The 24,477-nt window shown below is 42.6% G+C and overlaps 3 protein-coding genes across 3 annotated transcripts in view; all 3 read left to right on the forward strand.

The window, feature by feature from the left end:
- Positions 1–24,477, forward strand: part of LOC134674171 (oocyte zinc finger protein XlCOF6-like) — a 298,501-nt gene that overhangs the window by 26,772 nt on the left and 247,252 nt on the right. The window lies entirely within an intron of this gene.
- Positions 3,839–5,761, forward strand: LOC134674107 (parafibromin-like). The gene has a single exon (XM_063532163.1). It carries the CDS (start codon positions 3,941–3,943, stop codon positions 5,570–5,572), a length of 1,632 nt encoding a protein of 543 aa, XP_063388233.1. The 5' UTR covers positions 3,839–3,940; the 3' UTR covers positions 5,573–5,761.
- On the forward strand, positions 18,737–20,655 carry LOC134673967 (gastrula zinc finger protein XlCGF57.1-like). The gene has a single exon (XM_063532011.1). It carries the CDS (start codon positions 18,867–18,869, stop codon positions 20,496–20,498), a length of 1,632 nt encoding a protein of 543 aa, XP_063388081.1. The 5' UTR covers positions 18,737–18,866; the 3' UTR covers positions 20,499–20,655.

Here is a 24,477-nt window from a genome sequence, read left to right on the forward strand (position 1 = left end):
TGGAAGGTCAGATGGCAGTCACTTTCGTAGGAACTAGTGCCCACGCCAATTCCTGGGATTAGTTGCTAAGCGGATCCCAGGCTCCCATGAGCCGTGGCAATATGCCGGGATAACGCAAGGAAGAAGAAGATATTTTAAATAATGTAAACTCAGTCAGCAGTGGTCTGACTGGTGTGACTAGAGTCACATCTTTTAAACCTATTGTTAAAACTCACTCAATATATCATCAGGGGTGCCATCGTCATCCAGCGTCTCTAGCTTGACTGGGGGCTCTTCACCTGAAGCAAAGATACAAGATTATAAGCAACATGCTAGTTAAGCCTCAAGCTTCATTCATTCAAACCTAGTAAGTAATCATTACTGTGAACCAAATGTCAATTAGCAACCAAGTAGTGAGGGTTTGGAGCAAACTGCTAGAAGATGTGGTCTCAGAACCTTCTGAGTTCTGTTCTGAGACCGCATCTTCTAGTGGTCTCAGAACACAATGTCAATAAATTTGACAAATTAAAATGTTAAATTCTAATACTTATCAATTACTCTATGTAACACAGACTTGATGACTTCCAGCCTCCCGAACAAGCCGGGTTTCGAAAAGGCTATAGTACCATAGACCACATCCATACGCTGCGGCAAGTTATACAGAAGACCGAAGAGTATAACTTACCATTATGCTTAGCGTTTGTGGACTATGAGAAAGCCTTCGATTCGGTGGAAACATGGGCGGTGCTTGAGTCTCTTCAGCGATGCCATATTGACTATCGGTACATCGAAGTGTTGAAGTATTTGTATAGTAACGCCACCATGTCGGTCCGAGTACAGGAGCAGAGCACGAAGGCGATTCCATTGCAAAGAGGCGTAAGGCAGGGAGACGTTATCTCTCCGAAACTGTTTACTGCCGTAATGGAAGACACCTTCAAGCTCCTGGAATGGCAAGGACTTGGCATCAACATCAACGGCGAATACATCACTCACCTTCGGTTTGCCGACGATATCGTAGTCATGGCAAAGTCGATGGAGGAACTCAGCATGATGCTCGATGACCTCAACCGAGTTTCACAACGGGTGGGCTTGAAAATGAACATGGACAAGACGAAACTTATGTCAAATGCCAATGTTGTGCCCATCCCAGTCTCTGTTGGGAACTCGGTACTCGAAGTTGTTGACTCGTACATCTACCTAGGACAAGTAGTCCAATTAGGTAGGTCCAACTTCGAGAAGGAGGTCAACCGCCGAATCCAACTCGGTTGGGCAGCGTTCGGGAAACTACGTAATGTCTTTTCGTCCGACATACCTCAGTGCCTCAAGACGAAAGTCTTTAATCAATGTGTGTTACCAGCGATGACTTACGGCTCCGAAACGTGGTCTTTCACTATCGGCCTCATCTCAAAATTCAAAGTCGCTCAACGAGCTATGGAGAGGGCTATGCTCGGAGTTTCTCTGCGTGATCGAATCAGAAATGAGGAGATCCGTAGACGAACTAAAGTCACCGACATAGCTCACCGGATTAGCAAGCTGAAGTGGCAATGGGCAGGCCACATTGCGCGCAGAGAAGATGGCCGATGGGGTCGAAAAGTGCTCGAGTGGAGACCACGGACTAGCAAACGCAGCGTAGGACGTCCACCCACAAGATGGACGGACGACCTTGTTAAAGCCGCCGGAAGACGCTGGATGCGGGTGGCTTCCAACCGGTACGAATGGAGGTCCAAGGGGGAGGCCTATGTTCAGCAGTGGACGTCTTATGGCTGAGATGATGATGATGATGATGACTCTATGTAATAATCCTACCTTAAAAACTAGCATACATATAATAAAAATAAATTTTCAAAAACTAAACAACAAATCACATTATGGTTGTGATGCATTATGCGACCCCGCAGTGTCAGGGAGCCGGGCGTGTAACCGCTGAAACACTAATGATTATTGTTATCCATTGCAGAGGAGTAGACTCACCTGATACAGGCTCACTGGTCCCATCTTCATCCTGCATTTCTGGATATTCTGACTCGAATGCAGATTCTTCCTCTAGAGCAAACAAATACAACACATATCACAATAAACATCATCTTCCTGTTAAATTTATGCTTAAAAGAAGTCCAATAACATCATTGGATATTGGGTAGTCAACTCTTAGCAGGAATGAATGGTGCCACCTTGCATTACAAATAGTATGGTTGTAAAATACGTATTAAATGGACTTCTGCATACAACCACAGAATAATTAAGGAGCATTCCATAAAATTGTCTATTGTGGTCCCGTACAAACGCGAAGTTTCTGAAGATTTAAAGGTATAAGAGTGTCCTTTTCTATGACAAATGGTCAAAAATATGCACGGAAAAATAATCGCCTGCATTAGATGCCGAGAAAAAAGTCGCAACACAGCAAATAAAATGCGTTTGTACGGGACAGCCCGTGGACTGCTCCTTCATAGTACCTACTACCGTACAGAAAGGAAACTTCCTACAAAACCGAAGTTTGACAGCGGTTCAGGGTCAAATCATGCTGTCCCTTTCTAATATATGGCACTATCCCTTTCGGCTATTTAGGGTTGTCAAAAATCAAGTGTTATTTTATCTGTGGTTGTGCACGCAAAAGGAAGTCAAGTGGTGCCAACCCTAATAATTGCTCGGAGCAATGCTGAGCCGAGCGGAGCCGAGTTTGACCGAAGTCAGGAGTTTCGCACCCCTGATACAACTTAAACAGAATGATGTACTACTTGTTTGATGTGTAGTGCTTACCTTTGATGCTCTCTTCCTGCAGCCGCGCCTGCAGCTCTTCCTGGCAGCGCAGCACTTGCAGCTTAAAGGCGCACGCGTCTCGCAGGCGGCCCACGCACGCCGAGCAGATGCCGCACGAGCCCGAACCGCCCACCACCAGCTGCATGTCAAATAATCAATCAAGTGACAATAACATCAATCTTTAACTTACGAAATTTTATGTTTGTGTACTTTTCGCTACATTAACAAGAATGTCGTACTTACATTTATGTCTAAGCACTCTTTGATCATGTCGGCATATATCTCCGTCATGCCGAGATGTGTGTACGGCGTCGTCAAGTCCTTGTTTGGAGCACACCGCAGGCAGCAGCGACACGCATGCATCACGACAGCCCATACGTTGTTTGTACGTAGTTACGTACACGCCAATGCTCACAAGTAGCCTTTCCTCTGACACTGACAAACTCCAACAGCGGGGAATTCTATACGAAATAAACATTTAATTAACATTCAACGAGTAGTATCAAAAGTAAATAAAACAAAATGAATCTTGCTTCGCTTTCGTATCGTGGTTGTTTTGATTAACAAGCTAACCTCAATAAAATTGCCTTCACTCATCATTTGACAGATACCACAGACATGAAATATTATCTATCCATGATCTATCCAGACCAAGGCCTGTTCACTTCCTAAGAAAGTTATGTCGTGGTTATGTCCCCAAATAATTGCGCATGTGTGCGCCTGAAGCTTCTATGTGTGCGTTGGCCTCCGAGAAAAAGTTGCGAGTAATAAAAATAAAAACATTTTTCTACAGCAACATTGCTCCCAACTCTGATTTAAATTATCACGAATTTTATACATAATTAATCATAAAACGGGACTTAAAACGCTTAAAACTTAATTACACGCGATTAAGTTTTATAATGAATATTTGCTTCCAACTGTCTTTATCAATGTTCATAAAATATATGGAGGGTAGGTACGTCTACCCACCATAATAAAAAAATATATTTTCACCTCAGCAGCTCGAACAAGGGTACTTTGCTTCTTAAAAACAGTGAGCAAAATGCGATTTTGCTCACTGAGTCATTTTGTCTCACTCAGTGAGCAAAATCGCGTGTAAACTTGTGCAACAAGAATTCTTTTACTTTTGGAAAGTAAAATATTGAAATAATTTGGTGGATCGCGTTGTTGTTTACAAGGACAGTAACGAAGTAAAGCAATAATGGCGGGCCCGCTCAGTTTACTCCGGCAATATAATGTAAATAAAAAAGAAATAGTGGAACGCGATAATCAAATAATTTTTGGAGAGTTTTCTTGGCCGAAGAATGTTAAAACTAACTACCTGATGTGGGGACCTGGCAAAGAGGGCAGTATAAAAGAATATTACACATTAGAATGTCTTCTGTTTATTCTCAAGAATATACACTTAACTCATCCAGTGTATGTCAGACAAGCAGCGGCTGCAAATATACCTGCAGTGCGCCGTCCAGATCGTAAAGAAATATTGGCATACTTGAATGGTGAAACTGCGACTTGTGCTTCAATTGATAAAAGTGCCCCTCTGGAAATTCCAACACAGGTTAAGCGTACCCATGACAATGAGGTTGGTGAGTCAGTGGCGAAAAAGCCACGTATTGAAGAGACCCACGTACAGAAAGTTCGTGAGCAGCTCGCTGCCCGACTTGAAGTTACTAAAGAAGCCTCTGTCACTGTTGACAATATTAAATCATTGTCAGAGGCTATGTCAGTGGAGAAGATAGCAGCAATTAAAGCAAAACGTTTAGCCAAAAAGAGGACTACAATCAAAAGTAACGATTACTCTGACACCCTTGGCGTTGTTGGTTCAGATCTAAGAGCTATCCTAGATTATGATGTAAATCACATTATAAGTCGGGAGAGACAATGGAGGACAAGGACTACAGTATTACAAAGTCAAGGGAAAATATTTGCCAGGAGTATTATGGCCCTGCTGCAAGGCATCCGAGCGCGTGAAGAAGGCAGGCCGGGGGTGCCGCGGCCGCAGCCTGTGGTACTGCCACAGCCTACTGCATTACCAGCACAGCAGGCGCAGTACAACAGATACGATCAGGAAAGATTTATAACGAGGAAAGAAGAAACGGAGGGTTTCAAAATCGACACTATGGGAACGTATCACGGCATGACGTTGAAGTCGGTGACGGAAGGGCCGAGTGCCCCCCTCGCAGCGCGCACCCCACAGAATCCTAGTCAGCAGCGGCCGATGCCACAAATGCCAGTGTCGGCGGGAACGCCGGGCCGGCGCGAGTTACTGCCGGTGGCCGCGGCGCGCCCGCCCGCCGGCGGCGGCAAGCGGCCCTCACGCACGCCCATCATCATCATACCGGCCGCTGCCACCTCACTCATATCCATGTACAATGTCAAGGACATGCTGCAAGACCACAAATTCGTCCCAGTAGAGCAAAAGAAAGCCGAAGGCGCAGTCCGCGAAAACGAAGTGCTCCTTCAAAGAAGAAAGGGTGGTGAAAATATGCCCGCAAACAACTTCGCTATTACGGTGCCGTACCGCGTGATGGACAACCCGAGCCGCCTGCCGGCCGCCGAATGGGATCGCGTCGTGGCGGTGTTCGTGCAGGGGCCCGCCTGGCAGTTCAAGGGGTGGCCGTGGGACGGAAATCCAGTGCAAATCTTTGCCAATATTTGCGCGTTCCACCTAAAGTTCGACGAGATGAAGCTTGACGCGAACGTGTCGCGGTGGGCGGTCACCGTGCTCAACCTGAGCCGCACCAAGCGGCATCTCGACCGCGCCGTGCTGCTCGGCTTCTGGGAGACACTGGACAAGCACATGATGAAGAATAAACCTCATCTTAGATTCTAGTTTCTAATATTAAGCTTTATAGAGCTATAAAATTATTGATGATACCGTGTGTATAATATTATTATTATGATTGCCTTCGGAGCGAAGCGTTTTTATAGTTTTTAAGTCGAATGTCCTATTATATGCATCTAGATTATCTAGAGAAATTACCTACTGTGTACATTACGAATAGTTTCTTTGAAATCACTTATTAATATTATTATGTAATGTTGCTCCTCGAATCTTATTAGCTTAGTCCACACTTGTAGCAAATTAATTTACCCTTAGGTATATTAGGGCCTTAGGGAGATGGACCCCTTAGCATTGGCTTGCAATCCATCTAGGAGAAGGAAACTCCAAAATTAAATCCCGGTATGGAGTTACCGTAAGGCGCGAGTAGGGTCCAACCTGAAATAAGCGGCAGATTCCTGCAGCCGACCTGTCTCCACACGTATTGGCTCGCCTTTCCTGTGGGTTAAGACAGTGAAGCCGAGAGGGTGATGCAGGTGCTGGGCATCCCTGCGTTTCCATAATTCCGTCCCAGGCGGTGTAATGTCCGTGGAGAGGTCACTCCGCCCACGTCAGCTTCACTGCGTGGATAACAACACGGGAGGTGGCAGTCACCAGTTATAAGTCTTGCATAAATGGGCGTAAGTGCAGACGCTAGGGGTCACTTTCGACAGTAGGAGGGTCCATCGTAGACCCATCGGTTGGTTACCGCCTGCTTTAATCTGGGCAGCCCCCGGACAGTAAGGTACCAATCCGTCCCGTTACCAGTTTGTTCCTTTGAGGTGTAGGGAGCAATAGCTTCAGGCTAGATGACTGGTATCGTAAATCTCCACACCTGGTCCAAATAAGCAGTTAAGGAATATGCCTCGCCAATCCATGCGCATTGCAACATGGAATGTCCGGACTATGAGGACAGGCCTCCCGGACACCTGTGGAGGTTCCGGTTGCGCACATGATCTGCGTAAAACTGCTGTCGATGATCGATGCAGAATTGAGCAGGCTCAACATTTCGGTCTGCGCTCTACAAGAGACTAGATTACCCGACGAAGGCTCATTGCGGGAGTCCTCTTTTACATTCTTCTGGAAGGGAAAAGACTCCGCTGATGTTCGCGAACATGGTGTTGGCTTTGCGGTCCGAAACGATATGCTTAACACCATTGAAACCCCGCGCGGTGTTTCAGAGCGTATAATGGTCTTGCGACTAAATAGCAGCAGCGGATACGTTACTTTGGTTGCTGTTTATGCCCCGACTTTAAAATCATCGGATGAGTCGAAAGACACATTTTATAGCCAGCTGGCCGAGACAGTGAAAACTGTTGCCGGTGGTGACCGCCTTTATATCTTAGGAGACTTTAATGCCCGTGTGGGCCGAGACCACTCCACATGGCCTGGCTGTATTGGTAACCATGGAGTTGGCAAAATTAACGAAAATGGCCAACGTTTACTAGAGTTTTGCTCTGATTACCAACTATGCGTAACCAACACATACTTCAAAGGCAAAGAGTCTCGAAAAGTCTCCTGGAAACACCCGCGATCCTGTCGCTGGCATCAGTTGGACGTGGTTCTTTCCAGAAGTAAGGATCTCCGCGACTTCCTTCACACACGCACATACCATAGCGCTGACTGTGACACCGACCACTCTTTAGTAGCAGCAAATGTAGCCATCACTCAAAAAAGGATACATTCGTCCAAAACGCCAGGTAGGAGAAAGTTGAATCTTTCTAATACTAGGAATGACGAAAAATGCCGTCAGTTTGGGTGTTTGGCAAATAGCGAGTTGACTGCTTGGGATGCCAATACGCCCATAGGCGTTGAGTGGGAGAGTGTCAAAAAGCTACTGACTTCAAGCGCCATTGAGATTTTCGGATTTGCTGAGTCCAAGTCCCAGGACTGGTTCTCGGCTAATATAGAGCATTTGCAACCTCTGTTGGATGCTAAGCGTGACGCCGCCCTAAAGCACCGCATGAATCCCTGTTCGGACACTATGGAAATACTTCGTCGTGCTAAAGCTACACTTCAACGAAGTACACGGTACTTTGCCAACTTGTACTGGTCAGATCTTGGTCACACCATGCAATGGTGCGCCGATCACGGATTCATAAGTGGTGTTTATGAAGGAATAAAACGGATACTCGGACCTGTCGCCAAGAAAACAGCCCCTCTCAAGGACGCGAATGGTGCTATCATCTTAGATAGTCAAAAGCAACTCGACCGCTGGGTCGAACACTATACAGATCTCTACTCGAGTCCAGTAGACATACATCCGGAGGCTGTACAGTCAGCAGCAGATATACCTGAGCGGGCAAGGTGTCCAAGAAAAGATATACACTTCAATCGTCACAAAAATAAGGACATCTAAGATGTCATTTTCACGTAGGCTTTCAGTTCGTCACAAATACATTAACTTCTGAGTTTTTCTTTAACACATACACCTAAATGGAATATATCACGTAATGGTTTATACTATCGAGTACAGTCAGCAGCAGATATACCTGAGCGGGCAAGGTGTCCAAGAAAACATATACACTTCAATCGTCACAAAAATAAGGACATCTAAGATGTCATTTTCACGTAGGCTTTCAGTTCGTCACAAATACATTAACTTCTGAGTTTTTCTTTAACACATACACCCTTATTTAATCACAATGACAATAACGGTTAAAAAGTCAGTGGTAACTAAGCAATCAAATTCAAGCTGCTGTCATTAATACCTACACGCACTGCCAATCACGTACGTCAGCAGCCAGGGTGCCACCAGTTGCTAAGCAGTTGTTATTTCAATGGTAACTAAGCATCAACATTTTATTTGTTTAACTTTAAAATAAATACTGTAGCACTACGAATTGACACCTCCTTTCTTAAAGAAGTATTTTATCGTTAAGTGTCAAACTTATACAATAAATAAGTAGGTTCTACTAGAATGATCGGTTTTTTTATTTTAACTGTCATATGCAGCTGTTCTTCCAAACCGTTGATCATATTATATACCTATGTTAATATATTTATTTAGCCCACTTATTGTAGTAAAATATACTATACAGGGTGGCCCATTTAGATCGGCCAGTATGGGAAAATCTGATACTATACGATATACACCGATCTCTTAGGAATCATGTCATCGATTTTAGTAACACGAAAAACTGCATTCATACATTAAAAAAAATGTGTACTCGCTCGGGAATCGAACCCCGAACGTTTTGAAAAATAAAACTAAGGCCTGAGTTACACTTGTAAGTTTTACTTACGTAAGTAGGGACAAAGCTATTTGTTAGAATGAGATAACGATATTCATCTCTCATTCTGTAGTATAGCCGTGTCCCTACTTACGTAAGTAAAACTTACAAGTGTAACTCAGGCCTAAGACTATTTCTATTTAGATATCGATTGTGTAGGTCTTAAGCAATAAATGTTACTATGAAACATGATGTCTGAAATTAATAAAATGCATTGTTTTCATATCCTTTAATTTAATTTAGTCAGTTTTCGAAGAGACCAGCATTTTTAGGGTTCCGTACCCAAAGGGTAAAACGGCACAATATTACTAAGACTCTGCTGTCCGTCCGTCTGTCCATCGACATCCGTCCGTCCGTCCGTCTGTCCCCAGGCTGTTTCTCAGGAACCGTGATAGCTAGACAGTTCAAAGTTTCACAAATGATGTATTTCTGTTGACGCTATTATAAGTAACAAGAAATACTAAAAACAGAATAAAATAAAGATTTAAGTGGGGCTCCCATACAACAAACGTGATTTTTAGGGTTCCGTACCCAAAGGGTAAAACGGGACCCTATTACTAAGACTTCGCTGTCCGTCCGTCCGTCCGTCCGTCCGTCCGTCCGTCTGTCACCAGGCTGTATCTCACGAACCGTGATAGCTAGACAGTTGAAATTTTCACAGATGATGTATTTCTGTTGCCGCTATAACAACAAATACTAAAAACAGAATAAAATAAAGATTTAAATGGGGCTCCCATACAACAAACGTGATTTTTGACCAAAGTTAAGCAACGTCGGGAGGGGTCAGTACTTGGATGGGTGACCGTTTTTTTTTTTTCTTTTTTTTCTTTTTTTTTGCATTATGGTACGGAACCCTTCGTGCGCGAGTCCGACTCGCACTTGTTGAGTAGTAAATATCAAATGGTATTCCGCACAGGAGTAATCTAAGTAACGCCCACTGCGGGTTCAAACCTACAACGTCCTGATAGAAAGTCGTACATACGCTACATGTGACATTATCTTCAAAAATTATATAAACTAATGCGAAATTAACATAAAACCAGAAGACACAAATTAATAATAGAAATGAAATCCAAAAAAAAAAACAAAAAGCTGTAATCTCTAGGTGCGTACGACTGAGATTTGAACCCGCGGTCTCTGCTTTGAAAAGCAAACGCCTGTTACTGAGACCACGACGTGCCTTGACAATTGGCTCTAAATTCGGCTTCAGTTAGCTTTTGCTATGTGTCATTCGTCTTGACGATTCTGTTAAAAGAAATAGTTTGCAGTAAGTTGACCGAGAGGCTCCTGTCAAATGGTTGAAGGGCAAAACGTGAGATAGATGTATGTGATGACAAGACTGTACTGCTTTCGATGATTGTCAAAACGCTTTACCTGAAATTAGCATGGCTATCTTTTATTCAATATTCGACCATACTAGTATGCTTTAAAGTCTATTTTTCCATATTGTTCAGATATATTTGACACGTTGACCGCTTAGATACCATTGGTTTTTTGACAGCTAAGGTATCAATGACTTGTTGTATGTAAGTGTAGAAATTAATGAATAGCGACTGTTAACATATTTGTGACACGTTGAGCGCTCACAAGTAAATACTACCATGACAATCAACAACTTTTTGACAGTTTAAACGTTTACCTCTCTTTGAGCACCTGGAGTGTATAGCGACTTCTGCTGCTGACTGTACGAAGCATGCCCAAACTGGATGTTAAGACTGAGTTAGATGATCTACCGTCTGTAGAGGAATTTTCCAAGGCTGTCAATAAGCTTAAGCGTGGTAAGAGTCCCGGTGGTAATGGCACCCAAGCCGGAATACTAAAACTCGAATGCGTGCGACCAATCGTGTACAATCTACTGTGTAAATGCTGGGAAGCGGGAGATGTGCCTCAGGATATGCGAGATGCCAACATCGTCACATTATACAAGGGGAAGGGTGACCGCGGCGAATGCAACAACTACCGTGGCATCTCCCTTTTAAGCATTGTTGGCAAGCTATTTGGTCAAGTCATCCTATCAAGACTCCAAAGGCTTGCAGAACGCGTTTACCCTGAGTCACAGTGTGGCTTCCGCTCCGAGCGTTCCACAGTGGACATGATTTTCACACTTCGCCAGATACAGGAGAAGTGTCGTGAACAAAAGACCCCCTTGGTTATAGCTTTCGTTGACCTTAACATAACAAGGCCTTCGATACGGTCAGCCGGGAGGGCTTATACACAGCACTCGAGAGCATTGGGTGTCCACCTAAGCTTCTGAGGCTAGTGGCATCCTTCCACGATAATATGAAAGGCACAGTAGTCTTTAATGGCAAGTCATCAGAGCCGTTTGCTGTTTCCAGAGGAGTGCGGCAGGGCTGCGTCTTGGCTCCTACCCTGTTTGGTATATACTTTTCGCTTATTTTACGTGCCGCTTTCGGCGATAACCAACAGGGTATCCATCTGCATACGAGGGCCGACGGAAAGATATTTAACATCTCACTCCTCAAGTCCAAAAGAAACCGCGAGGATCTTTTCGTTGACAGCCTCCTATATGCCGACGACGCAGCCTTCGTTGCTAACTCTGAACGCGAGCTCCAGTCAATGGTGAGTCGATTCTCACAGGCGTGTTCCCTGTTTGCCATGTCCGTTAACACGAGGAAGACCGTTGTGCTAGCACAAGGTACTTCTGTGGCACCAGCTATTTCACTGAATGGCACGCTGTTAGAGGTAGTTGACAGATTTTGCTACCTAGGGTCGACCGTAACGAACAACCTCTCGCTTGATGCGGAGGTCGACATACGTATCGGCAAAGCGGCGACCACGTTCGGGAAGCTTAGTACTCGAGTATGGCAAAACAAGCATCTCACAACAAAGACCAAAATGTTGGTCTTTCAGGCTTCTATATTAAGCATACTCTTGTACGGAGCTGAAACCTGGACGACGTATGCAAAAATAGAACGTCGTTTTAACTCTTTCTACATGCGTTGCCTTCGTAAGATCCTAGGAATATCATGGCAGGACAGGGTGACAAACGAAAGGGTCCTAGAAATTGCACAGCTGCCTAGCCTAACAGCGTTTCTCAAGCAGAGACGTTTGCGCTGGCTAGGGCATGTGCACAGGATGGAACCCTCTCGACTACCTCGTCGTGTTCTTCTTGGTGCGGTTACGAATGCAAAACGTAACGTTGGGAGGCCATTGCTTCGCTTTAAAGATTGCGCAAAGAGGGACATGATTGCCTTCCATATAGACCACCAAGACTGGGAGAAGCTCGCAGAGCAGCGGACGGAATGGCGCAAACGTGTTGTGGAGGGTCGCAAGTTTTGTGATGAGACCTGGTTCGCCGCACTTGCTGACAAGAGGCAAAGACGACGACAAGGTGTCTCAGTACCGGTTTCCGCAAACTTCTCTTGTCAGACCTGTGGTAGACCATGTCGATCTCGCATCGGTCTATTTAGCCACCAAAAACGGTGTTACACCATAAATCGTCTGATATAGACGAAAAGGCCTATGATGATGATGATGATGATGATGATAATACCAATACCCGCCAGGCTAAACCGGTTGTTAACTTTAGTTCCATTGGTACACATCGAGGGCGCCAGTAGTATAAACGTATGAACGGTTGGGGACATTTTTTTGTATGGAGTTACCGTTACGGTGACGGTTACGGTTACGGTGGAGGTACCGTGGAGTTAGAAATCTGTGTAAAATGCCGTGTGTAAAGTGTAGTGTATCTGTGTGTAAAGTGTAATAGGTAGGCATGCCTAATGTTATTTGTATAATACTGAAAACTTTGTGAATGCGCTTTATTAATGTCTATTTTTATTAAGTTGTCAGGGTTTAATTTTCATTGTATATTTCTATATGTAAAACATAATACAATGTTATAAACATAAATATGCCTTTTATTTAAATCAATAGATAATACCACAAACAAGGGGTAATATTTGCATCTTTCATATATTTCGTGATATGAAGATAACAAATATGTTTATCACCATAATTACTGTATACCTATAATACCAATACCCGCCAGGCTAAACCGGTTGTTAACTTTAGTTCCATTGGTACACATCGAGGGCGCCAGTAGTATAAACGTATGAACGGTTGGGGACATTTTTTTGTATGGAGTTACCGTTCTTCTCCTAGTGAGTATTATATTCTTTGATCCAGACGAAACAATTTTAAGCCCCTCATTCACACTCCTACCTTGTAGTCCGTCTCGCAGGACTACGGCGTAGGATATAGCTCACACACACTCCTACCTTGTAGTCCGCCTCGCAGGACTACGGAGCAAGAAATAGCTCACACACGGTACTGTTTTGCCATCCATCACCAGTACTGCTTCGTTTCTCACAAGTGTCGATCTACTTACTCTTGAAATAGATACGTGCAATAAAAAAAAAAGAAAATAGCTCTTCAGCTATGTATTTTCTTGTTATTGGATAAAAATAAAAAAGAGTGTGGGAAAAGAAACTGCTAAAAATTCGCTAGAGAGCGTCATATTTCTTAAGTATTGGTAATGATTGTTGCAATGCCTATTCCTCCATTGTTTCTTATAGTGATTAGTGATTTCTGGTCCAAGAAACAGCGATTTTCTTTATAAATTTCAAAAAAATGGCGTGAACTGTTGTCATACGTCAAACATGGTAGCATGGTAGGCCGCAACGTAAGACGACAACCCACACACAATCCTACGCGGCGGACTACATCGGTGGGCGGGGCTTGTAGGATCCGTAGGACCCAAGAGGCATCCTACTTGGCCTTGTAGGACGGCACGTAGTCCGCAACTCCCATACACAATCCTACCCAACGAGGCGGACTACACGGTAGGAGTGTGAATGGGGGGCTTAAATGAGATGATGCAAAGTTTTATTCTGATCAAATTGTCAATTTGATCACCCCGTCTGGAGGGGCCTTTACTTTTTTCTGGACCATAGATATAATATATATATAGACGGTGTCTCAGCGAGCTGTCACTGTTGCCACTTTTGTTTAGTGTACGACACCCTTCACCGTTATCTGTCAAAAGATTTTACTGTCAGTGTCAAATCAAATTATTAAGCCATTGAGGTTAGCATTGTCCGTCTTGGGTTGTCTTGGGTTGTCTTGGGTCTTGTTGTGTTTTATTTTTTTTACTATTGAAGTATTGCGTTTGCCGTGATGGACGCAATTCACGCAATGCATTCGTGTCGCTGCTGCCTGCGGTGTGCTCCGGACAAGGACCTGACGACGCCGTACACACATCTCGGCAAAACGGAGATATATGCCGACATGCTCAAACAGTGCTTCGATATACATGTAAGTATATACTACAACTATGTTGTTCATCTTTACTTTAAGCTATAACTGTTACACAGTTTAACCGTTGAAGGAAATTTGGAGGTTTATATCTAACCTTAATTGACAATTAAACGTTCAGCTGGTGGTGGGCGGCTCGGGCTCGTGCGGCATCTGCTCGGCGTGCGTGGGCCGCCTGCGAGACGCGAGCGACTTCAAGCTGCAAGTGCAGCGCAGCCAGGCGGAGCTGCAGGCGCGGCTGCAGGGAGGGAGCATGAAAGGTAGGGAAGCACCACCCATTAAATAAGTCTTGAATATTACTCATTCTGATTAAGTGCTATAGATATGTCCAATAAATCAAACTGGATTCTGTAATACTAGATGGACACATCTAGGCTTGTCCCCGCTCGGGCACTATAGAGAGCGCTCCACTCGGTCAAACAAACTAGTTTGGTCTTTTAGTTCCGTTTGGTCATGAGAGCTGGATTTAATATGACACGTTTTTACAGTAGTTTTTATATCTTTGGCAACTGAATTACGAATCAAGTTGTATGTTACTATATGACGGTTAAACATTAAAATTTCAGGTTTAGGACTAGGGAATGCAATAACCGGCCAAACTTCATAACTGGTTTCGGTTACGGTTATGCCCGAATATCGGTTATAATCAGTTACGGTTATTTTCGACGAAAAATTTTAAATTTACAAGGAAGTAATTAATAAAACTACAAAAATCTTTATGTTAGTACATACAGTATTAGGGAATGTGAGTAAGTCTTCGTTATTTAATAAAACACACCAAATACAGCAAAAGTAAAATATGACCTTGGACGTGATACAATATTCAATAAAAATATTTCATAAATAAGGGAAGTAAATTTAGTATATTTTTGTTATTAATGACAAAAATTATAGTCACAGCCAAAAATGGTAGGATTTTGTAGCCATTAGATGATAAAAACATACAATTTAAGTCATAAATAAATAATCGAAAATAACCGTAATCGGTTATTCGAGTTTCCAATGCTCGGTTACGAATTATTTCGGTTACGGTTATAACCAATTTGTATTCCCTATTTAGGACTGTTTGTTACTCTTTTGTCTCGTTCGCACTCGTGCCAGCGTCATTGTGAACCATTTCATTCAGTCTATATTCTGTTTCACTCATGTCAAGCGCTCACCAATCCCACTGAACTAAAGGACCTAAAAACTGATTAAGAGTGTCCAAAAAGATTTGGATCCTTTAGTCCTATATGGGATTTCATTCTTAACAGTTCTTCTGCTACGTTTAAGCTGTGAGGTTCAAATAAAACAAGGAATCTCACTTAAAAATAATTTATTTAACGCTTAAAACGCCGCTAGCATTCGATAAGATCGTCGAAGGGTCAAAGTCCGTTAACCGTCTGATTTTTACTCCCGGTTTACGAAAGTAGTCGCTGCCCACACGCTAGTACTTCCCTGGCCCGCTGTGTAGCTGAGAGCGATGAAGGGCTGAGGGACGTCAGCCGTGTTGCACCAGGGTCAGCACCAGGTCCTCAGGGTCAGCGCGAGCGTGCCACCGTCGGCCTTCTAGCCATGCTATAGAACCCCAAAGGGGTTACACTGGCTCTAACCGTTATTACATGTACTAAACGAGTACAGAAACTCAGGCAATTACTATAGCCCTTATTAAATTGTATGCGCTGCGAGTGCGCAACATGCACGGACGCTGCGAGAGAGCGACGTGCGCTTGCGTTGAATCTCAGAAAGGAATCATCGCCGGACGGACCGCGGCGCGGCAGCCAGACAGCGCGGGGGGAACGCGGCGAGGGCATGGAACCGGTCGGTAGCCCAAGTACTGATTCGCGCGGCGAGTACAGTCAGTCGCGCAAATAACAAGTTGAGATTAGAATTAGACTACACGTTATTACTTTAATCCCTAGATTAGTGTAGGTAACAAGTAAATGTTAGGTAAGTGTTAAAATATCATACTTATAAAATAATGTAACTTATATTAATGAACGCAGAAATAATTACATACGATTAACCTAGGTTACGTAACATTTATGTTACACTTCGTTCATGACAAATTTGACAAAATATAACTAAATAAATAAGTAAATTATAATAAATACATCGTAGTCGTCTCACACCACACACTATCACAGACAAATACACACACACGAACACAAATACGTGCACGTAAACACACACACACGTTACGCAAGCCCATGCACCTACTTTGTGAAATGTATTTTTTTTTCTCCCTTCTTTTTTCTTAACATTTTTTTTGAGTTGTTTCCACTTAGTTATTGTATATTAACTGTATTATTGTGGACATCTGTTATTGGCTTTGTTTTTTGCTCACTGTGCTATGTATCATGTACTTTTTGTATTGCTGTTGATGCCCCAAATAAATAAAATAAAATTAAAATAAAATGACTGACACAAGTCTAGTCACATCATACGCACTCCTGCTAGGGGGGGGGGGGGGGGGGGGTGGACTGCCCAATAGCTTGCCTGATGGAGCTGCTATTTGGCTCAATGAAAATGGCTGTTTGAACAGAACAAACTGGTAGATGACGTGGTTTGTTTGCTCTAGAGGAACCCGCAGTCGAGTCAGGAATGCAGGATGGAGACGGGACCAGTGAGGAGCCTGTGTCGTGTGAGTACCTGCTCCTCTATAATGGTAGTGGATAATGTAAGATTCACAGTTATGAATAACGGGTAATAGTTTTAATATGTACCTACTAGACTAGAATAGCTTGTGCGTAAACTAGTCTGTTGCTTATAAACTTGTATGTTTGCTTCAGGTGAAGAGCCCCCGGTCAAGCCGGAGGCGCTAGATGAAGATGGGGCAGTTGATGATATGTTGTGTGAGTGCTTAGTTTTAATGACAGATTTAGAAAGTGTTACTAGGTAGCAGTTGGCTAAGGTCTCTATTGTTTCCCATAAAGTTTTAAGCCATAATGTATTGTTTGTCCGCATTTTCGTTAGTCATACTTTGTTTGCTTTAACCTGACCTATCTATAGGATAATGAAATTTTTATGAAAATCCTGAAAAAATCACAGTTTCAGGTTTAGGACCAATGATAATATGACAAACAATACATTATGACTTTAAACTTAAAAAATATCTGTATAAAAATAACAATATTGGACTTTTTAGGCTTTTCTGTAAGATTTTTGTGAATTACTAAAAATGAACAATAAATATTCTAAAATAAATGATTATAAGATAGTCATTGTACTATGTTTCTGTCTTATTTATTTATTACAAAAAATGTTTCTCGCATTTACACTGTTAACTTGATCTCCGTAAGTACTCGGTACATGGCTTAATCTAGTGTTGGTTACTCTAGGCGACTTCCACACGGCGGCCGGAGACGGGGCGAGCGACGAGGATGACCCGCTGTCGCGTGAGTACCTGCTTCATATACAAGTAACTACACTAAGTGGATGTCAGACTTCAATTTGTTGTTCAGATATTGTTTATGGCTGTCTGTGCGTCTGTAGCGGTCGCGTCGATGAAGCAATTTATTAGACTCATACTGTTTTATATTTGATGTTTTTCTTCTCTTGTGCTGAAAATTTATTCTAACATCACAATATCGCTGGCCCAATATTACAGGAACTCACGAATTAGTATATTTTATTGCAATTGTGCAAAGTGTGTCATTATATACGAGCCTGACATGTCTTTTATGAGTCACAGGTAAATATAAGACACGGGACAAATACACTTATACATGTACAATAAGTGCTTTTGATTGACTCAAGCATTTTGACTAAATGTACCAAACTCTATCGTGGCAATTCACACTCGCAAATGCGAGTCTTTAATTAATGTTATATACAACTGTACTGTAATGTAAGACACGGCATGAAGTAGAGTTGTTGTTGTAGTTGAGGAGCGGGCAGTCAAGTCGGAGGTGTCCGACGCGGCGAGTGACGAGGACTGCGTGTCGGGTGAGTACTGCGACACTACGATACTACTGCACATAGTACGATACAAGCCACACCTATGACCTCAGATCCCAACGCAGCACAAAAGTGCTGCATTGCAATAGTCTTTGTACCTGGCGGGGACCATCTCCGGATGTATCACATTGTGCACTTGGGGATGGTATCCGCCACGTGTATCCCTTGCTTTTAGATTAAATTGTCTTAAAGGTCCTCTGCGCTGTTGGCTTCGGCCCCACGTACGCCTCTCAAAGGTCCGGGACCCCATGGTCCCCAGATATGGAAAAGACACACAATAATAATACTGATGGCGGCAAATTGTTCCAGCATTTTGACGCAGCCTCGTGCCGCCAAAATTATAGCCAAGGAAGTTAGAATCTTGTTGTATTTTAAATTAGGTTGAATTTCATTTGTTCGGAAATATTACAAGACATGAAATACTACCTACTTTGATTTTAATTAAGGTTGACATTCCATCGACACTAAGTGTACATCCTAATGTACATTGGGCAGCACGAGGTTAACGAAAACTGCTTCTAAATGACTCGCTATAGAATTAGTTTAAATTGTTTTAATTTGTTCCAGTGTGTTCGGAGGGCAGCGCCGCCCGCGCCAGGGAACAGCTCGCGATGGATTGTTTTGTGGTGCTCGAGCGCCTCAGTGGCGACACGGCCGTTCACAGTGGAGATAAATCATACGATTGCGGACATTGTGGCAAGAATTTCAGAAACAAGTCTACTTTAAGAAAACACATACAAGAAACGCATTTGTCGCCCGGGTTAAAAAAAGCTACACGTGATTTTTGTAGTTCTACATTTCAAACTGAATCGCTTGTGTTAAAGCACGAAAAAAGCGAACATGAGTGTACAAATTTTATGTGTGATGAATGTGAGTATACAACTAGTTCCAAGACAAGTTTACAGACTCATTTAAAGAGTCACTCTGGGGACAACGTTTTTAATTGTGGTCACTGTAGTTACACTACCCTGTTGGAAAGTGAATTACACAAACACCAAGCGATACACACTCGAGACAAGCCTTTTAGGTGTACAGAATGTGATTACAAATGTAGTTTTAAATCAGACTTCAAGAAGCACCTGATGATACACACTGGGGAAAAGCCATTTCAATGTAGCCACTGTGATTACAAATTCAGACTCAAATCACACTTAAATAATCACCTGATGATACACACTGGGGAGAAGCCATTTAAATGTAGTCACTGTGATTACAAATTCAGACGCAAATCACACTTAAAGAATCACCTGATGATACACACTGGGGAGGAGAAGCCATTTAAATGTAGTCACTGTGATTACAAATTTAGTCGGAAATCAGACTTAAAGAATCACCTAATGATACACACTGGGGAGAAGCCATTTCAATGTGGCCACTGTGATTACAAATGTAGTCGGAAATCAGACTTAAAGAATCACCTCGTGATACACACTGGGGTGAAACCATTTCAATGTAGTTACTGTGATTATAAATGTAGTTTCAAATACAACTTAAAGAATCACCTTATGATACATACTGGGGAAAAGCCATTTCAATGTAGCCACTGCGATTATAAATGTAATTTCAAATCACTCTTAAAGAATCACCTGATGATACATACTGGGGAGAAGCCATTTCAATGTATCCACTGCGATTATAAATGTAATTTCAAATCACTCTTAAAGAATCACCTGATGATACATACTGGGGAGAAGCCATTTCAATGTAGCCACTGCGATTATAAATGTAGTTTGAAATCAAACTTAACGAATCACCTGGTGATACATACTGGGGAGAAGCCATTTCAATGTAACTACTGTGATTGCAAATGCAATCGGAAATCAGACTTAAAGAATCACCTGATGATACACACTGGGGTGAAGCCATTTCAATGTAGTTACTGTGATTATAAATGTAGTTTCAAATACAACTTAAAGAAACACCTGATGATACATACTGGGGAGAAGCCATTTCAATGTAGCCACTGTGATTACAAATTCATTCGGAAAACAGACTTAAAGAATCACCTGATGACACACACTGGGGTGAAACCATTTCAATGTAGCCACTGCGATTATAAATGTAGTTTCAAACCAAACTTAAAGAATCACCTGATGAAACATACTGGGGCGAAGCCATTTAAATGTACCCACTGCGATTATAAATGTAGTTTAAAATCAAACTTAAAGATTCACCTGATGAAACACTCTGGGGTGAAGCCATTTCAATGTAGCCACTGCGATTATAAATGTAGTTTCAAATCAAACTTAAAGATTCACCTGAGGAAACATACTGGGGAGAAGCCATTTCAATGTAGGCACTGTGATTACAAATGCAGTCATAAATCACGCTTCAAAGAACACCAGATGAAACATACTGGGGGGAAGACAATTAAATGTAGCCACTGCGATTACAAATGCCGTTATAAATCAACCCTAGTAAGACACCAGAAGACGCATACAGGGACGAAGCCTATAGACGTATCAATAGCGAGTACTAGTGCAGCCTGAAACAGCGCCTGTGAAGACACCAGATCATACACGCGGAAGAGAAGCCTTGTAGGGAAGCGTTGGAGGGTATGCTGCCTTTTGAACTAAATCGGAAAGTTAATCCCGTGCTGCCCCCTACAGCTCACGCGCGCTCCCGTGTACTAATGTAATCACTGCAAACACGAGTCGATTTAAACACGTCTTAAAAATACCTTATGTGGAAAAATATCTTAGTGTAGACCCGCAAACTGTAACTAGAATGAAATAATCGGCTAAACTTCATAACCGGTTTCGGTTACAGTTATGCCCGAAACATAACCGATAATCGATTATGGTTATTTTAGATAAAAAATGATAAAGGGTCTAGCCGCAATCCCATAGTGAAACTGCCCCTGGCTGAAATGTATACCTTTCTTAGGCGCGTTTATTTGTCTTATTATAAGATATCATTTTCCCAAATTTCAAGCCTAGAATCCCCTTGGTTTGGCAAACGAATTTTTTTTTTCAAAAAGGTTTTTTTTATATTATTATTATGAATGGCCTTACTCATGGCCACAGACTAGCAGAGGCGTAGACGTTTTTATTTTTTTGTAGCTAAACTAGTGGTTCTCATCATCATCATCATCATCATCATCTCATAAGACGTCCACTGCTGAACATATAGGCCTCCCCTTCTAGTGGTTCTATTGTTTTGAAATTTGTATGTTACATGCACCTAATGGTAGTTCATTTTCAAAAAAAAATTTGGATCGTGATTTGTTTATAAAGGCTTAAAAATATAATTTTTAATATTTTAATCTTTTTTTAATTACTTGTGAGATAGTGACAACCTCAATTTTTTGTTATTTAATGCAGCATATACTATTGCATAAAATATATTTTTTGTAAATAAATCCATTTGTGGCAACAAGGTAAAAATGTCTTACTAATGCATACAGGCCGTCCTTCTTACGTACTTTAGGCACAGATTATATAATAGTTCTTACGAACAGATACTTATCTCTCAAACAAAACGCAAATACCTACCGTTTTGATACCTACACAAAAATACAATGGAGTGAACTTCAACGTGCTGCTCCCCGCACCGCGCGCACCGGCACAACGCTAGGGTTGCTGACGCTTAGAAATGATAAATAAATACCTAATACTTAAACAGCGGAGTGAAATAAAAGGAAAGCTAAATCTTAAATTATAGTGTTTGCGAAATAGTCATTTTAAAAGGTCTTATGTACCTGCAGTAAAGTTTTATAAACCGCCTAATAATTCCAGCAAGAATTAGTTTTAAAACCTCGTGTAATTTAAAACCAGATAGAGATTAATGTTACACAATAAAGAAAAATAATAGAAACCCCATGAATAAGGTAGTTAATTATAAAAGTTAACCAGAGCAAAAATGAGTAGGCACTTTCCGGTGTAAAGTTAACTTACTGTCGTTAAAATAAACATTTACCAAAATAAATTAAAAATTTGCTACCTATTTCAAATAGATAGATATCTAAAACTATAACATTTGTCATACATAATAAACATTGCATGTTTAATTAAAGAAATTCAACAGTAGGTTGGTACCTACTACGTCATCATCATCATCATCATCATCTCAGCCATAAGACGTCCACTGCTGAACATAGGCCTCCCCCTTGGACCTCCATACGTGCCGGTTGGAAGCGACCCGCATCCAGCGTCTTCCGGCGACCTTAACAAGATCGTCTGTCCATCTTGTGGGTGGACGTCCTACGCTGCGCTTGCTAGTCCGTGGTCTCCACTCGAGCACTTTTCGACCCCATCGGCCATCTTCTCTGCGTGCAATGTGGCCTGCCCATTGCCACTTCAGCTTGCTAATCCGGTGGGCTATGTCGGTGACTTTAGTTCGTCTACGGATCTCCTCATTTCTGATGCGATCACGTAGAGAAACTCCGAGCATAGCCCTCTCCATAGCTCGTTGAGCGACTTTGAGTTTTGAGATGAGGCCGATAGTGAAAGACCACGTTTCGGAGCCGTAAGTCATCACTGGTAACACACATTGATTAAAGACTTTCGTCTTGAGGCACTGAGGTATGTCGGACGAAAAGACATTACGTAGTTTCCCGAACGCTGCCCAACCGAGTTGGATTCGGCGGTTGACCTCTTTCTCGAAGTTGGACCTACCTAATTGGACTACTTGTCCTAGGTAGATGTACGAGTCAACAACTTCGAGTACCGAGTTCCCAACAGAGACTGGGATGGGCACAACATTGGCATTTGACATAAGTTTCGTCTTGTCCATGTTCATTTTCAAGCCCACCCGTTGTGAAACTCGGTTGAGGTCATCGAGCATCATGCTGAGTTCCTCCATCGACTTTGCCATGACTACGATATCGTCGGCAAACCGAAGGTGAGTGATGTATTCGCCGTTGATGTTGATGCCAAGTCCTTCCCATTCCAGGAGCTTGAAGGCGTCTTCCATTACGGCAGTAAACAGTTTCGGAGAGATATCGTCTCCCTGCCTTACGCCTCTTCGCAATGGAATCGCCCTCGTACTCTGCTCCTGTACTCGGACCGACATGGTGGCGTTACTATACAAACACTTCAACACTTCGATGTACCGATAGTCAATATGGCATCGCTGAAGAGACTCAAGCACCGCCCATGTTTCCACCGAATCGAAGGCTTTCTCATACGTACTACTACGTAGCTTGTAACTATCGTAAAAATTGACAGTGCGGCGCGCGGTGACGTGCGTACGTGAGCGCGTGTGACAACCAACTGGCTTGCTTTTCTACCGTGAACGGGAGCAGATTCTTAGGTATAAATCCGAACTCGCGCGGAGAGTTCCATAGGCCTGCTTTAGGGTGGTTCACGTTTGTATGGGAAAAATTCCAACTCTAGCTAGAAGAAGCGGCACCCCCTTATTTGGTTACACTTATTATGCTGATAATGTTCACCAAGTTTTGTAACTTTATCTCAACTACAAGGGGGTGCTCAACCACTTTGAAAATTTTCAACGTTGTATGAAATCCAAAAATAAACTAATTATATCCCTATCCCGTATCCCGCCAGCTTTCGCCGCGAACTGGGCGCCGTCAACTGGACAGAGTAGCATGGCGGTATTTGGTGTCGGAGGCCAAGATCCACTTCGGGTCGTTACGCCACTGCAGTAAGTAAGTATTGATTATTGAGTTGGATGCGCAAATCAAATATATAATATTATTTACTCCATTTTACTTCTTTTCCTTACCATTCCTACACATTCGGTGTCGCATTGCACCCTCTCTATCGACCGTCCCGGGCTGTCACGTCGGCGACATGTTGTCGTCGTCGAACGGCGCCAGAGAGCAGACACAAGTACTGCGACGCGACAACTTACACAGGATGTTAATTTTAGTCACCTGCAGCGATTTACGGGGTGAGTTAGGTCATAGGTCATACTGAGCAACTTTTACTATGGGTCAGTGGCGGCGCGTCAAACATATCCATAGGCAAGCCGGGCCTAATTTGGCTTACATAATTTCCTTTGCAACTCTGCTCAAACGTCCAAAAACGGGCAATCCGGTGGGAATCGGCTTTTATGGACCCGCCGCCACTGTTATGGGTGCAACCCCGAAATCGCGAAAAAAAAATTGACTATCCCATACATTTTGGCTTGCTGTTGGAGATATTTTGTATGGGAGAGTAATTTTTTTTTTCGTGTTTCCCATAGTAAAAGCTTAGAGTATTCGCTGCTAACTAAGATACTGATTCACTGAAAACCGTTGCGCGCTCGCGGCGAAATAGTTGCGCGCTAGCGGCGCACTCGCCTCGCTTTCAACTCGCTTGCAAATCGCTAGTGGGATATGGCCATAAATACAATGAAATAACATAATATTTATTTTATATTATAACACAAAATTTTATTTATTCATATCAAAATACATCTCAAGTCACATTACAATTACCTATAAACTAACTTATATACTAAAACACAAATTGTAGTCAACTATAAGGCAACCTTTAAAATCTCTTAAAATTATTACGCATACGC

Source organism: Cydia fagiglandana, chromosome 19, assembly GCF_963556715.1.
Source record: "Cydia fagiglandana chromosome 19, ilCydFagi1.1, whole genome shotgun sequence".
In the NCBI taxonomy this organism is placed as follows: Eukaryota; Metazoa; Arthropoda; class Insecta; order Lepidoptera; family Tortricidae; genus Cydia; species Cydia fagiglandana.

Bases quoted from the DNA above. Each gene is read 5' to 3' on its own strand.
- LOC134674107 (XM_063532163.1), top strand. From the start codon at position 3,941: ATGGCGGGCCCGCTCAGTTTACTCCGGCAATATAATGTAAATAAAAAA.
- LOC134673967 (XM_063532011.1), top strand. From the start codon at position 18,867: ATGTGTGATGAATGTGAGTATACAACTAGTTCCAAGACAAGTTTACAG.